Here is a 15,444-nt window from a genome sequence, read left to right as displayed (position 1 = left end):
TAGCCCTAAAATAAAACATGTCAATCAAAATTTAGATGAAAAACATATCTGATTGTTTTAATTTACAGCAAGTTTTTCGTTTAGATTTATTTATAACTAACACTGGAGATTAAAACAACAAAAAAACAACTAAACATTTGTCATTATTAAGCATTACAAAATACAGGATCAATTTGAAATTCTAAGAGTCTTTCCTCAGGTGGATAAATATAGCCCAGCCCATACTAATACAAGGTAATAAAGTCACATCAGTGGCAACAGAGGATAAAACAGAAGGTTAGATTCCCAAATATGAACAGCTGATTACAGTTGATCTGATCTGGATTACAGCCCCTGCAGGTCTGCTGGTCATCTTTACAGATTACATAAAGCTCTCTAAAAAACAGCCATGCTTCCACTGAAAAGCCAAGCTCTAAGGCCAAAATGTATCAAAAAACAACAGCTTTAAGACTACCGGATCACTATGTCTTGAGATCATGAACAATAAGATGATCTTACATCGTATTTTTGGGACAAAGAACAAAAGCAATAAACAAGAGTTATAGACCACAGAACAGAAAAATCCACAGGAAAAAATTGTAGATAGTCGTAGCAACATCCAAACTGAAATAATTCAGTCATCTCATCTACCCCAAAATTATTTATTCACTAAACACAAAACTGTGATAAAGACGGGCAAAAGAAGAGAAAGAATTGCAGCGCTTTTCATCATTACTGGGATTTTAAAGAAGTCTTTGCAATCAAATCAAGAGATAGGTAAATTTTGTCATGTATGCTCTTCAGGCCGAATCGACTTTGAAATTCACATGCTGAATCTAGTCTTGTATATAAAGATATTATTTATAAAATCTTAACTTTGATAAAAGAAACCAACTGTTGCAGTCAGATCTTGGGGTCTCTTATATATATATATATATAATTTCAATAAACATTGAATCGCAAAAAGTACTTGCTCCGCCGGGACTCGAACCCGGATCTCTCACTTGCCGGGTGAATGTGCTACCATTACACCACAGAGCGCTTAATTTTTCCGATTCAATTATTTTGTATTTGGCCGTATCTTTCACATATGCGTTTAAATATATATATATATATATATATATATATATATATATATATATATATATATATATATATATTCATCATATATAGTTTCATTTTAAGCATACTCCTAATAAAGAATTTTGTAGACTTGCAGACAATGTCATTTGTTTTTTTTTTTTCTTACATTTCACTGCACATCAGCATGATTTGTTTACTTTAGTTAATTATGTAACGTTACGTGTTATGCTCCACCTGAGGAAAAGATCCGTTGCAGGTCTTGTAATGCAACTGTATCATTTTCTAACGCAAACAAAAATTGTTATAAAATTCATTATTTTTAAAGTAATCTCTGATCCTAAGCCTACTTAAAGGCAAACCTGCACTCTCTAATTGCTCCGAACTTGAAATTCTTTCTAATTATAAATACGAAATAAGTTAAGAGAAGAGCAAGCGAAACAGTAGTAAAAACAGATCCTTATATTAATGAATTGATGGAACCCATCAACAAACGGAGTTAGGCCTAGACGTCTCAGTCTCAGTCTTGTGTGGAACGCTGGCAAGACACCGACGACAGATAAAGTGATCAGGACCTACGACGATATTTGGTGTTGTGTCGCACGACGGACGGTGAGCTGCGACATTACAGGGTCTTGGTCCGCTCCAGCAGGTCATCCACAAATTTCTGAAACAAGGAATATAGGACATCAAACACTTATCACTTAAATAACTCAAGGTTATGATTTATATGGTATGCTAATCACACAACAATTCATTCGTTTGGTAAAGCTTTAAAAAGATAATTGTTTTCAGTCGATGATTTTGAAAATGTAATGTTTAATATACAGGTTTAAAAATTGTTCACAGTACCCATTTATGTACTGTTATATTACATGCATCTTACTTTTTTAAATCATATTTACATTCTGTATCAATATTGGTAATTACTGTATTTAGTTTTTTGTTATATGTTTGTATTCTTATTGGAAAATATTTTAGTGTATTTCTTGCACTCTTGATTTTTTTTGTATTAGACTGTGAACCATACTTCTTTTTTGTTTTTGTTGTCAGTGGATTATGTTATCAATACCATAAGCTATTCATTTGATGGAGTTTAATCAAACCATTACAAATTTTTATTTCATACGTATACTTTATACTAATATTGCCGTTTGTTTTTAACTTAATTTAATTTTGCTGCTCAACATGACATACAGTACTATGATGTGAGAATCCTCCGAACAGGGTCGTCTTGGAAGGAATCGTACTTTGTTTGTCTCTTTTGATATAAAATAGTGTTCTGTTAACCATAAATTGTTCATATTCTTTGTTAGATATAATATGTGTCACACATTGTAAATTATCTTTCCTATGTATTTGTTATAAATCCTGTTTATGAGATAAATAAAGTGTATTATTATTGTTGTTATTATTATTTAGTTAACTATATAGAACCAATTTAGTTCTTTTAAGAGTTATGATAAAATTAAATGAAAAAATAATCTCTTTAAGTATAGATTAACATTTTATTTTTTGCCAATGGGCTGAGTAAAATAAGTATAATATATGAATGAGATTGCTTCGAAGTGTTCACATAGTACAAAAAATCCACTATTTAACTCTAAATATTTCAAGGCAAAAAATTAATAACACCAATCTTTGCAATTCCGTTTACCAAATTTAATTGTGGTTTTAATTACTAAACATGTACAGTACTAACTTATAAAATAATTTACACCACTTTAAGGTTTTAAAAATGTACACAAATGACCTTTGATGTAAACTATCCCATCACTGTCAAGTGTGTAATAATACAATGTAATCTGCAAGAACTATTGAAATGGTAAGAATGGGAATTTACTTCAAGGAAGCGGAGTTTATACTTTGAAGCTAAACCAATAAACTTCAAGCCTTGAACCACCTATGCAGCCTGCATACACAACAGAATGTTGTATACCAGGATATATGGTGACGTAAATTCTGGCTAATCCAAGGTATAAGTTCTCCTCACATCCTAAAACTTGTTTTAATTGCAAAAAAGTTGTGTATAAAATTTGCTGAAAAATACAGAATTGTTTTATTTCCTTAGACAACTGATCCATTATGATGACTGCAAGTAAAGAATGTTTATATTTCAATACAGGTATTTAAAATGAAAAGCAATTATCACTATTCTATAGATCAGTGTTGATTCCAAAATACTTCTAAGCAGGTAGCAAATCCAATCACACATTCAGTCTGAAACTGATTCTCTCCTGATGAAATCAGATAACCAAAACACTCATACTGACTAAAACAGTAAGTTTATAATGATTAATACCATGCTTGAACTTTCGAACCGTGCTACACTTACAAAATATTTTTCCTTTGCTCTTCCTATATATTTCATTCCTTTAAAACATACCGGTGTGTTTTAAATACCCGAAGGAATTTATCTTGGTTGATGGTATTGATACTGACATAATTATCTGTTTAGCAATAATATGTTCTTTTTGCTCTAAAGAAATTTAGAATGAATGTAGTGTGAACAAAAGTGAGCTTAGAATATCTTTCTTCATTATCAATTCCACACATGATTTAATTCCTTAAAAAAATCATTCTGAACAGAAAAATAACTATTATAGTAATGTTTGAAAATAGTTACTTAGTTGTTATTTTCAAATGTATCCATAATGTGCAATAAGTTGCTTCTGGTATGTACATTGACTTTTAAACCCTTCCACTGCCTCATCTGGTAGTAAGAAGCTAGTGTTTAATGATATGAGGGCTATCCAGTAAGTAACAGACGTTTTTGAATGGTGTAGCAGTGAGCGTTGCTACAGCTGCCATGGATGAGTTATCTCTTGTCTTACTAATACAATCAAGGGGAACTTCTGTAAAAGCAAAAGGTATTTGGAGGTCAGAGGGGGTTGACTCTGTGAATAAAACTAACCTTCACATCGTGGGCGGACTTCTTTGCATCTACAAGCAGCTCCTGAAACACACAACCGATATTAAGCTTTCAATGTCATTCAAATGTACAAAAGATGTTTATTTTGTAAAGGCTAAAACTTACTTGATAAAAAATTATACATATATATACATACATTAAATTGTATAAATGGCAATAGCCTTATTTAATTTCAATAAACATCGAATCGCACAAAGTACTTGCTCCGCCGGGAGTCGAACTCGGATCTCTCACTTGCCGGGTGAATGTGCTACCATTACACCACAGAGCCCTTACTTTTTCCGATTCAGTTATTTTGTATTTAGCCGTATCTGTCACATATGCGTTTAAATAAACAAACCAACATATGATCGGAAGACCAAATACTTGTCAAACAACTTTTTGTTTACATTAAATTGTATAAATGGCAATAGCCTTATTTAATTTCAATAAATATTGAATTGCAAAAAGTACTTGCTCCGCCGGGAGTCGAACTCGGATCTCTCACTTGCCGGGTGAATGTGCTACCATTACACCACAGAGCCCTTACTTTTTCCGATTCAGTTATTTTGTATTTAGCCGTATCTGTCACATATGCGTTTAAATAAACAAACCAACATATGATCGGAAGACCAAATACTTGTCAAACAACTTTTGTTTACATTAAATTGTATAAATGGCAATAGCCTTATTTAATTTCAATAAATATTGAATCGCAAAAAGTACTTGCTCCGCCGGGAGTCGAACCCAGATCTCTCACTTGCCGGCTGAGTGTGCTGCCATTACACCACAGAGCCCTTACTTTTTCTGATTCAGTTATTTTGTATTTGGCCATATCTGTCACATATGCGTTTAACAACTAACAACAAACTAACATATGATCGGAAGACCAAATACTTGTCAAACGACTATGACTCGATGGCTCTTACACTCCCGCTGTGCCATTTATGGTTTTTAAATATACCCGACTATAGGGCCCCATCCCAGAAGCTTCCAATATTATTCTTATCGGGTACTTATGTTTCATTCAAAACAGTTGGCTACTAAAACACATGTGTTACTGACTTAGAAAGTTGTTGTCAATTGAAGAGATTTATTCATTTAACCAATGCAATTAATTAAATTGTCACTCATCTCAGGAATATTTGGAATGTCATATTACAAATATATATATGCATATCACGTCCCCATTATTGCAAGAAACAGTGTCTAAGCCAGGAGTAACTGCTCGTCTTTATTTTTTTAAACTTATTTTTAAAATTATCCATTAAAATAATAATTAATTAAGATTTTGGCAGAGCAATTTCCACATAGTTCTATGTACTAGAGATCATAATGAGAAATGAGAGATCATGTAGAAACTGATCATAAAGTACAATATACAGTATTAGGACTGAAAAGGAATCTTGATTCTCCTTAAAAAGATATATTGGAAGCTTAAAAAGACTTTATCCAACTGACAATCCAATTAATAAAGGTTAAAGGAAGAGAATCGCTGGATTCCGTACCTAGGGTCTTCAGTTTAGTTTTTACTGGTATCACACACTAGTAAAAGAGGTATAATATTTTTGTGCTTTCTTTAAATTGAAAATTCTAGAAACAACTCTATAACTATCCCACTATTTAAATATAATAATGTAAATCCATTGAACTGTATATGTTAAATATTAAAACCTGCTAATCTTAAGTTTTGCTTAAAACTTTCTATATTTAAATGAGATTAATTTAATTTTTAATGTAGAATTGAAATGTTTTTTTTTTGCTTATTATTGTAAAAAAATTTTCCTTGCAAAATCCAACTCATAGGTCATCATTGGAGCTTTATCATTTATTTTATGTGCACAACGCCACCGTGAGGTTTCTAGTATTGAATTTATTAATAATAATAATAATAATAATAACAAACGCACGCTCGCGCGCAAGTAGATATAAATGTGAGGTTCCTAGCGCACTTTTAGAGCCGATCGAAAATCAATGGAAAATACTGTTTAAAGGACAATAAACGAATCTGTAAAATCAAACAGTAATTCACAAATTAAAAATTAACCGAATCTATATTTTTCATACAGGATTTCTCCATAAGCGACCCAGAACCGGCATATATCTACTCTGTCTAATGAACCATAAATGATTCTGAAAAATCACGAATGAAAAATTACCAGATCTATAGCTGTTTGCTTCTACTTTCTTAAGCAGTTTTAATGTCTATTACTAATGTTGTTAAATCTTCTTAGAATCTATGTAAAATCTTCGAAATCTTAATCTTTATTGTACAAAGTTAATTGTAACACATTCTTTGTCTTTTATTGTCTTTTTCCCAGTAACAATCAAGTGTAATTTATCATTTTTATTCAATTCTTTAATCTTTTTTTCATCCAAAACAGTCAAAAATCTATTTAGCAAATGTACTTTGAAATCTTCCAATTCTGCTATGATTATAAGCCCGAATTTATCTTTCATTTTCTCCAATGTCACAATTTTGTATTTCTTATTTTCTTCTAAGTCAATTAATTTCTTATATTCTTTAAATCTTAGTTCGCCAACTTCATTTAATTCCTTTAGTAGCTCCATTTACATAGAAAAAAATATCTTATTTTATTTCAATTAATTTTTCGAAGCAAGCTCACGAAGCTAGACCATGAAGCCAGCTCACGAAGCAAGCTCACGAAGCCAGCTCACGAAGCAAGACCACGAAGCAAGCTCACAAAGCAAGACCACGAAGCCACCTCACGAAGCTAGACCACGAAGGAAGCTCACGAAACCAGCTCTCACAAAGCCATGAACTATCTATTAAAAATTATGTCCAATCCGCTTGAAATCAATGTAAAATCTGTTTGGAAGAAATGTATAATCTTTTGGAAATATTGTCAAATCCGCTTCGAATCAATGTAAAGTATATTGTCAGTGTTATATCTGCTTTGAGCTTATGAAATTGTGTCCATCAAAAAGTTTGTTGTTTGTTTAGAATTTAAGATTTTATCTTATTCCACAACCGTATTTTGGTCTAAATCTATATTTATACAGTTGGCCTCCAGAAATATTTTGTAACTCATAATTACTAGAGTTGAACTAATTCTTTATTCATATGTTCATGGTAATATTCTTTTATTGCCATTGCTCAATTATTCTAAGCCATCAGCATAATCAATAACCTCGAAGCCTGAATTAAGCTGAGTAAATATCTGCACTTTTAAATTGTTAAATTTATTAAGAAAATATTTCAATGAATCTACTTTGGTTCCTGGGTATTGTAAACTATTCCTGATTGTATTAAAACTACTTCCGTAACTTACACAATAATACTTGTAGTATTTAACAAATAGAAATTTTATGGTATTCTAGGATACTATTCTTAACGAAAAACATAACTCAACATTTTTTTGTTTAGTACTTTTACTTGTACAATCATTCTTGAAGTACAGACCTGCTGAGAGTGTAGAATGTGGACCAAACATAACACTTCTAAATAGAATGATTTATTTCTTTTTTAAAAAGATGTGTATAACCATGTATGCATGCATGTAGATGTGTATATATGTGTGTACACATTACACAGACCTGGCTCATCTTTGAGAGCTAAGGGACACAGCCCCCAGCCCAGTAAAGATAAAAAATATCATTAATATTTATATAATAAACTAAATATATAAAATTAAAACGTTTCTATAAAAATGAACTGAAACAACAAAATGTCATGCTGTTTACCTGTCAGAGTTGCCCTATGGCTTCAAGATTCTAGAAATTGTATTGTTGCTAAGAATTTACAATAAAGCAATTAACACAATGCAAGTTGTGTGAAGTAAAAAAATAATATAAAAAATTAACAATAACTAAAATAACAATTAAAGCTAGTTAACAAGATAAAATCATAAATTGTTAAGTCAATAAAATAACAAAAGCTCTCGACCAATGACAGCGGAAATCCAAATCATGTTTTTGAATTAGGGTTTTTGGGCGAAGCGCCGACTGCGCTATCTATGAGCAGGGAACGGAACTATGTGAGCAGTCAGGCATGCGCAGGACACACTGTATCTGATAATCGCTGATAACGCGTTGACGGCAATCTCTTGTACTATTTCTATACTTCTGCTACAAACAGTACAATTAATAAAGCCAAAGCCAGTAACGTTTATTTAGATATGCTACTTTTAGAGTGTAAATAATAATCACTTAATAATTTATATCTAATAACCATCGTGTCTAGATAAATAAAAATATTTTTTCAAGCCATTTTGTGATAACTGATTATATAAAATTTTCTTTAAATTAAATAAAGGCATTAGATTGACTTTTAAAATTGTACTGTCTACAATATGTCAATCTAAACCGTTTTAAAATACGGTAACAAGTATGTATTTTAACAATGTTATTAACGAATTTTACTTTATTTTCATCAAGAGCTCTATCCAAATTCAATACCTGTTGAAACATGAATAAAAATTATATCTACAGATCGGGCACACCGAAAACGAATTTTATTATCATCTTTACCAATCACTGATGGTAGAACATCCACTACCCTCCCTCCCCCCCCCCCCCAACTTTTTCATGTACCTGTAACCTGACATGTTTTCATGCAGTAAACCATATCAAACACTATTTTTGTAAACATATTACATTCTAAACAATTAATTAAATATATAAAAATACATAGTATATAAAATGTATAAGTTTGATCAGTGTACTCCATGAAAGAAAATACTTGGATATAATTGCCTCCTTAATAGTTTGTATATGTTTGTGGTGTAATAACACCACAGCAATATCTCTATTAAAATGCGTTAAAGTTTTTCCTCAGAGACCGACTGCTGCTCTTTGATCATGGTTTGGACAGTTCTGTGTACTTCAAACTTTTCAAAATTGTAAGTATTACCCAAGAATGGAGTTTTATATATTATAGCTAGACAGTTATTGTATAATAGCAGACATACACGTATGTATAGACAGTTATTATTATGCAAGTATTATGGCTATACAGTAAGTTATACAGTAGGTTATAAACCTGTTATGTTCATTAAGAGACAGAATACCAGTCAATTTGATTACAGAATATACATGTGGAAAAATGCACCGAGATACTTTAAAAATATATTGAATTATTACATTTTATATTTAATTATTAGCTAGCTGAAGTAGGTTGTCACATAGTGAATTAAGCATTTCTATTTCTATAATAACTGAGAATTTTAATTTCTATACACAATCTGAGATACTCAGTATTTCAGAAACGTTTACATAAAGTCTTATTATAAGAAGATGAACACTGTATAAGTGGTAACTTGAGTAAAGAGGCTGACATGGGAATTCTGAGAAATATGAAGCAAGTCATGTGCATGTGCGTCCAAGGAAAGACGTTCCGCCACCTCTAGTCTTTGTTACAGCAGTTCTGCATGTACTAGTCATTCTAAAAACATTTCCGTTTAGTCTCTCGAGCTACAGCAGTTCTGCCTGTACTAGTCATTCTAAAAACATTTCCATTCAGTCTCCCAAGCTATAGGAGAGTTAAAGAGGCGTAGATACTGTCAGAGACGGTAGAAACAAAATCATCGTCAAATATATGGTGTCTGATAGAAGTGTTGTTCACAATTAATTGCAACTGGTAAGTTTAACTGTTTCGTTTTTAGCTTCATGTTTTATCCGATAGGACTCCAGTCTGAGAAGAAATCCCTTTTAACTACACTTATTCCCTTTCCTCAAATGAATTTCCAGTAATGATGGGAGAATCGAATAGTATTCGAATACAGCCCGGGTATTCACATATTCGAATTTCGTCAAAATATATATATATATATTATCTTATATATATAAAAATCTTGAGTCACGATGTATGTTGCCAATAAACTCCAAAACGACTGAACCAATTTCAATCAAATTTCACATGTATCCGTAATTTAGTCTAACTTAGAAGATAGGATAGTTATTATCTGAATTATTCGCTTATGTCGTGAATATAAACGAATAAAATGAAGAAAAGTTTTCAAAGCGCCTGCACATTATAACCTGCAATTACGAGATAGATACGTATATTAAACAGTGAAACACTATTTGAAGGCGCTAAGTTATGATGTATAATTGTCTAAACTAAATTTTTGGTTGAACTTAAAGGTTGAGTGGTAGACCACTTTGTAATAAAATACATTATGCATGTACAATACATTTTTGACATATTTTCTTGATCGTGACATCAAGGTAAAATCTACATCGGGGTTGGAAATATAATTTACTTCAACCAGAAATGCTCATACGCGGGCAAAACTTACGAAAAGCGTGCGAAGCCGCGGGAAACAGCTAGTATATATATATATATATATATATATATATATATATATATATATATATATATATATATATTTATATATATATTTATTTATATGAAAAGAATAATTAAGGGGAGATTTGGAATAAGTTATTAAAAATGTGTAAACTTGACATTGTGTATAATTGTGCAAATATTCAACTAATAAATACATTTGTAAACAATAGAGACAAAAATGAATTTTCATTTCATATTGTTGTGTAAAAAGAAAATATGAATAAGGTTTTTGGCTTCAATCTACTTCTACAATCATTGGTGACAAAACCTGCAGTAGAAAAGAATCTTTTAGACGAGACTGAAGTAGCGTGTAAACAAATACTTTTTTCTGAAGTTCATAAATGGTGGGTATGACATGGTTGTAGGAGGCACAAAAAGGTAAAGGATTTCCCCATCTTTTTGGCAGGGCAATTCCAAATAACCCAGAAACAATGGATTACGGGAAAGAAGTAAGACTAGTCTAGACTTGTCTGTTAGAAATACTCAACGCAGATAAAGTATTCGAATACAGTACCTATTCGAATATTCGAATAAATATTGAATACACCGTATTCGATTCTCCTATCACTAATTTCCAGTTTCTTCATTTAACTCAGTGCCATTACAAAGACAAAGATTAAAATGGCAGACATAACACTAGGCAACAAACAATTAGACAATAAAATCTTTACAGTACACCAATTTAGAGTTATAAAACATATGGCGCCAATTTAGTATTTCTATTTATATCTTTATCACGAAACAATTAGCATAAAAGTACAAAAATACACTAGAATACTGCAGCAATACAGTCGACCCAGGTCAGCAATAAATAAGCGTATACTACTCTATGTCTGCAACACTTGCTTCTGCACTTAGTAACTGTTAACCTTTGTTATTTTAGAGCAACAATGAAACTGCAATGGTCAAACAGTTTTGTATAGTAGGTGGGTCAATTACACCAATCATTGTTAAAATAATTCGTTATGGACTCTTGACGCTTAAGTTCTGTTTGTTTTCCTACCAATTCAATTAAGACCTCCTTTGGCTATGATAAAAATAGTGCAGCAATAGTCGTGTCAGGCCACTAATAAATCAAGCTTTGAAATGCTAAAACAAAAAACATCTCACAAACATCTGCTTCTATTCCTTGACCATAACTGAACATAGTACAACCTGCCAAGAAAGATGGATTCCAGCCCTACCAACCCATAATTTGGTAAATTTACATGCATAGCAATCTTTCACTGTGGTTAACCATAACTAAAAATATGGACATGCAGATTTATGTGCCAAAAACTATTCTAGTTTTATTAAAAACTTCCCAACTTTAATTAGAACCATATTTTGTTTTGTACGGTGATGCATAATTAAAGTTTCTGGAATAAAGCAGAGACTTGAACTGTGCCTGGGATTGTTCAGGGACAGATGTAAATAGACTCCTTGATCTTGGAATATTTCTGTCCCCGCTCCCACTCCAGCAGTATTGCATCTGTCTGACACCGCCGCCAGTTCCTTAGTAAACAGCTACAGTTGCATTGTCACTTAAACCGTGCAAACATTTATTGTATTCATATCATATTTTATTAAACTAATGAATAGTCAACTAGAACCCTTTTAAAAACTATTTTATTTCCAGACAAGTGTTTCCGTATTAAACCATCATCAATGTGAACATTAACCTTTAAATAAATAATGAACCAAAAACAATTAAAATATAACAAATGTTAAATTTATAACGTGACACAGTTGTAATTTTAATTAATATTCTGTATTTAATACTTTAATTTTTTCGAAGATTGGCTTTGTCTTATTTTTTAGATTACTATTTAAAAAAATTTTGTAAGGTCTTTGTTATAATTTAGATAGATGTGTAATTCTTCTTTCGTGTTTAATTTTTCTCCTTTCCTTTCGATATCCAAAATTTCCATATTCTTTTCAATATTTGTGTAGTTATGGTCGGTTTGTAATAAATGTTCAGCGAAATTTGATTTTATTGTAGACATGTTATTTGTTTTCAAAGCTTGCATATGTTCTTTAAACCTTTTATTAAAATTTCTGCCATTTTGTCCATAATAATAATAGCTTTCACAGTCACTACAGTTAATTTTGTATACTCCAGACTGTATGTATAATTCTTGTTTGTCATCTTTTTGGTTTACTTGGTTTTCATTAACTGCAAGGTAGAGTTAATACCACAACATATATTATTAAGACATATTATGTAAATTTATTTACAGAAAATTTCAAACTATTAATTATGAGTTTGGGAAATCACTTACAACCTTTATAGAGTTGTAGGATAACTCGAACTCGTAATACAACCTCTTTTAATTTTTTAATACAGTTAGGGTTATGAGTAACTCGAAAAATCATAGCTGCAAGTAACGATTAGATTACAGTTTTAGATTTTGAGGACCCTTTCCCTCACAAGAATGATCTCTTGGTGGCCTCAAAAGTTCAGACATACCACTCTGGTCGGTACTGTTATACCACCCACTAGTGAACAAACCAAATCTTACAGTTTCTATACTGGAGTAGCTTATCTACCTGTAGATGCCGTCTCCTTTGGTCATCGTTGTCCATATCTAGGAGCTCGTCTATGTCCACCTCCACCTCTCTGTTCTTGCTGTCTTTGTCCTGAAACATCATCACATACTACAGGACCGTATAATTAAACCGTATAATTACAAAAGAATAATAAACAAGAGACCAAAACACTGTGGGATAAATAGAATAGAAGGAAACAGGGATAGATAACAGTATTTCTTTAAATTAATTGTGTAACTTCCCTGTGATGTACATATACCAAACTTAACTCAACTTTCACAATAAGACAGCCGTTGAAAATGTTTCAAGTGTTAGCGAGCGCCATCTTAGCACTTTTATGTTCTCTTAGGCCAAAAAGCTTATAAATTGCACTTAGTCTTCTAAGGACCTAAGCGCTGCTTCCGGAGTGACATAATATTCAGGATGGGTAAGGTTAAGGGTAGGGGCCGCCTCCTATCGAGATCCATGAGGAATACTTAGGGCACTAACCTCAAAATCATGTCCCCCCGGAAGAAGGGGAGGCCAGCTCTGAACCAGCCTCTCCAGTCAAAGCAGGCAGGTGGTGGCACACCCTTGTTGAGGCTAGCAAGAACCTTTGATACTTAGGGAACGAACCCCACCAACTCCAACAGTCATCTCCCGCAGTAGACTAGACCTATCGAACTACCCTTGCACCCCAAAATCTCTACATTTATGGTTAGCGGTGTGCCTCTCCTGGGCATCCATAAGGTTGTCAGATTTAAGTGACACATCGGTTTTTGTTGTGCCCAGTGGTAGGTTCAACTGGAAGGTATAAACCAACCAGAAGGGATCCCTACTGGATGATCTTAGCATTTAAGCAAAAGGAATTGTATCTCAAAATGCTGTTTTAGTCCTGATAAAACTCCGTGACTGCGCTATTGCCAATTAGTCACTCTGTTCCCGTAAATGTTAAGAATTAATCTATGCACGGAGGCGGACTACTTTAGTGGTCCGAGAATTGGGCGGACTTGAGCGTCAAATCGTGATGCTATCAGTAGGATGCTATATCAAGTGGGGCATTTGACTCTTACATTTAATTATTCAGTCAAAACTATTTTCCTGATCGTTTATACATGTTTATAAATAAAATAAGATACAATTTCAAAACTGGCATACTCGCTTGATACACCTTTATGCTCAGGAAGTTTCATTAAAGCTAGAATCCGATCTGGAGCCCACAACCGATATAATGCTAGGGAAAGTAAATAAGTTTCTTAGCTCTCGTTACCCACCACAACTTAGTAGACTGCTACAGTTTCATCCACTCAGTTAAGTAGGTGACAGGGATATAAAAGAAGCTGTTTTTGGGTAACGAAATCCTTGTACCACTTTCTCGAAGTGTTCGTCCACTTTTTTTTAAACAGACTGCCATTGTATAGTATTAAAAAGACGGGATACATTTATCCCCTCTCCGTTACCATGAAATGTATGAGTTGACTCCGAACATTCCACTACTCTTTGTTTGAAGTTTGTTTTTGACGATGGAAGTATTGCGAAGGAAACAGGATTTTTCCCGGACATTTTCGATCGTTCAGTGATGCAAAAAATCAGTAACACTACGTTTCGAGATCTGCAATCTGATCTCTTCTTCGAGAAAATAACTAACCTAACACGTAATTACAAACTAGGTTAAAATAAACAAATCATACCAGGAGAAGAAGAGTTATTTACCTGAAGAAGAGATCAGATTGCAGATCTCGAAACGTAGTGTTAATGATTTTTTTTTGTATCACTGAACGATGGAAAATGTCCACAAAAATCCTGTTTTCTTCATTTCACTACTGGTCTGCAAATTACTGTCGGCCAACCTGAGAGACCTTGGATTTCCTCTCTAATATTTTGTCTAAACAAGGTTTTTTTATAGTTTTTTTTTATTATTATAAACATTTTTTAATTATTCGTAGATAAAAAAACAGAAGTACTCGCAATACAAGATATGTGAAAAGCAACGCAATTGTGCTGGATCACACAACACATCAGTTAAGGCCACTTCCCCTAGATCCTTTAATAACGAAATTAGGTATGTAGCACGAATTTGCAATGAAATATCGATCGTCATCGCCAAAAATGATTCGCAAGGCTCCATCAACCCCCAGAGCACTTTGTGTGGCCGCCACGCAGTAAAATATATAAAGAGGGCGGGAAGGGGAGCGGGTGTCGTAAACTTATGTTGGAATGTGGCAGAGGCCGGAAGGGTAGGTCTGAGCGTTACAATCTACACACACAACCGTACATCACCATACAGCTGCCATACAGGACATCCAAGACCAGTCCTCTGTATTACGAAAGTATTTCCAACTATGTGAGCTAAGGATAAGAAATTTTGACTCTACACGTATGTAGTTAAATTCAACACTTGCAGCATTCTCAGACTAAAGTCAGTTGTGTAGAGAAAACATACATCGAGATTTCAATGATGGAGAGCTCCATCGTTGTGTTGAAAAATATAAATTATTGAATCACAACATGGTCGACGAATGCAGACATGTTGTGACCTGTATTCTGTAATTCAGTTTTAATAATTCGTGGTGTTTAGTTTTTTATCAAGTGCATGTTTTAGAGTTAATGAAGTTGACACACAACATGGTGGTGGTGGTTGTGATTCCTGACT

The 15,444-nt window shown here is 32.9% G+C and overlaps 1 protein-coding gene across 1 annotated transcript in view; it reads right to left on the bottom strand.

The window, feature by feature from the left end:
- Positions 1 to 1,139: 1,139 nt before the first annotated feature.
- Positions 1,140 to 15,444, bottom strand: part of LOC124356576 (protein phosphatase 1 regulatory subunit 14C) — a 127,191-nt gene continuing 112,886 nt past the window's right edge. The window contains exons 3-5 of the mRNA XM_046807658.1: positions 12,813 to 12,902; positions 3,974 to 4,015; positions 1,140 to 1,726 (exon numbers count right to left, since the gene is read on the bottom strand). Coding sequence (XP_046663614.1) covers positions 1,685 to 1,726; positions 3,974 to 4,015; positions 12,813 to 12,902 — 174 coding nt within the window. The 3' untranslated portion in view covers positions 1,140 to 1,684. The remainder of the gene's footprint in view (positions 1,727 to 3,973; positions 4,016 to 12,812; positions 12,903 to 15,444) is intronic.

The sequence above is a fragment of the Homalodisca vitripennis genome, chromosome 3 (assembly GCF_021130785.1).
Source record: "Homalodisca vitripennis isolate AUS2020 chromosome 3, UT_GWSS_2.1, whole genome shotgun sequence".
NCBI lineage: Eukaryota > Metazoa > Arthropoda > Insecta > Hemiptera > Cicadellidae > Homalodisca > Homalodisca vitripennis.
This window is presented reverse-complemented; position numbering and strand designations above follow the sequence as displayed.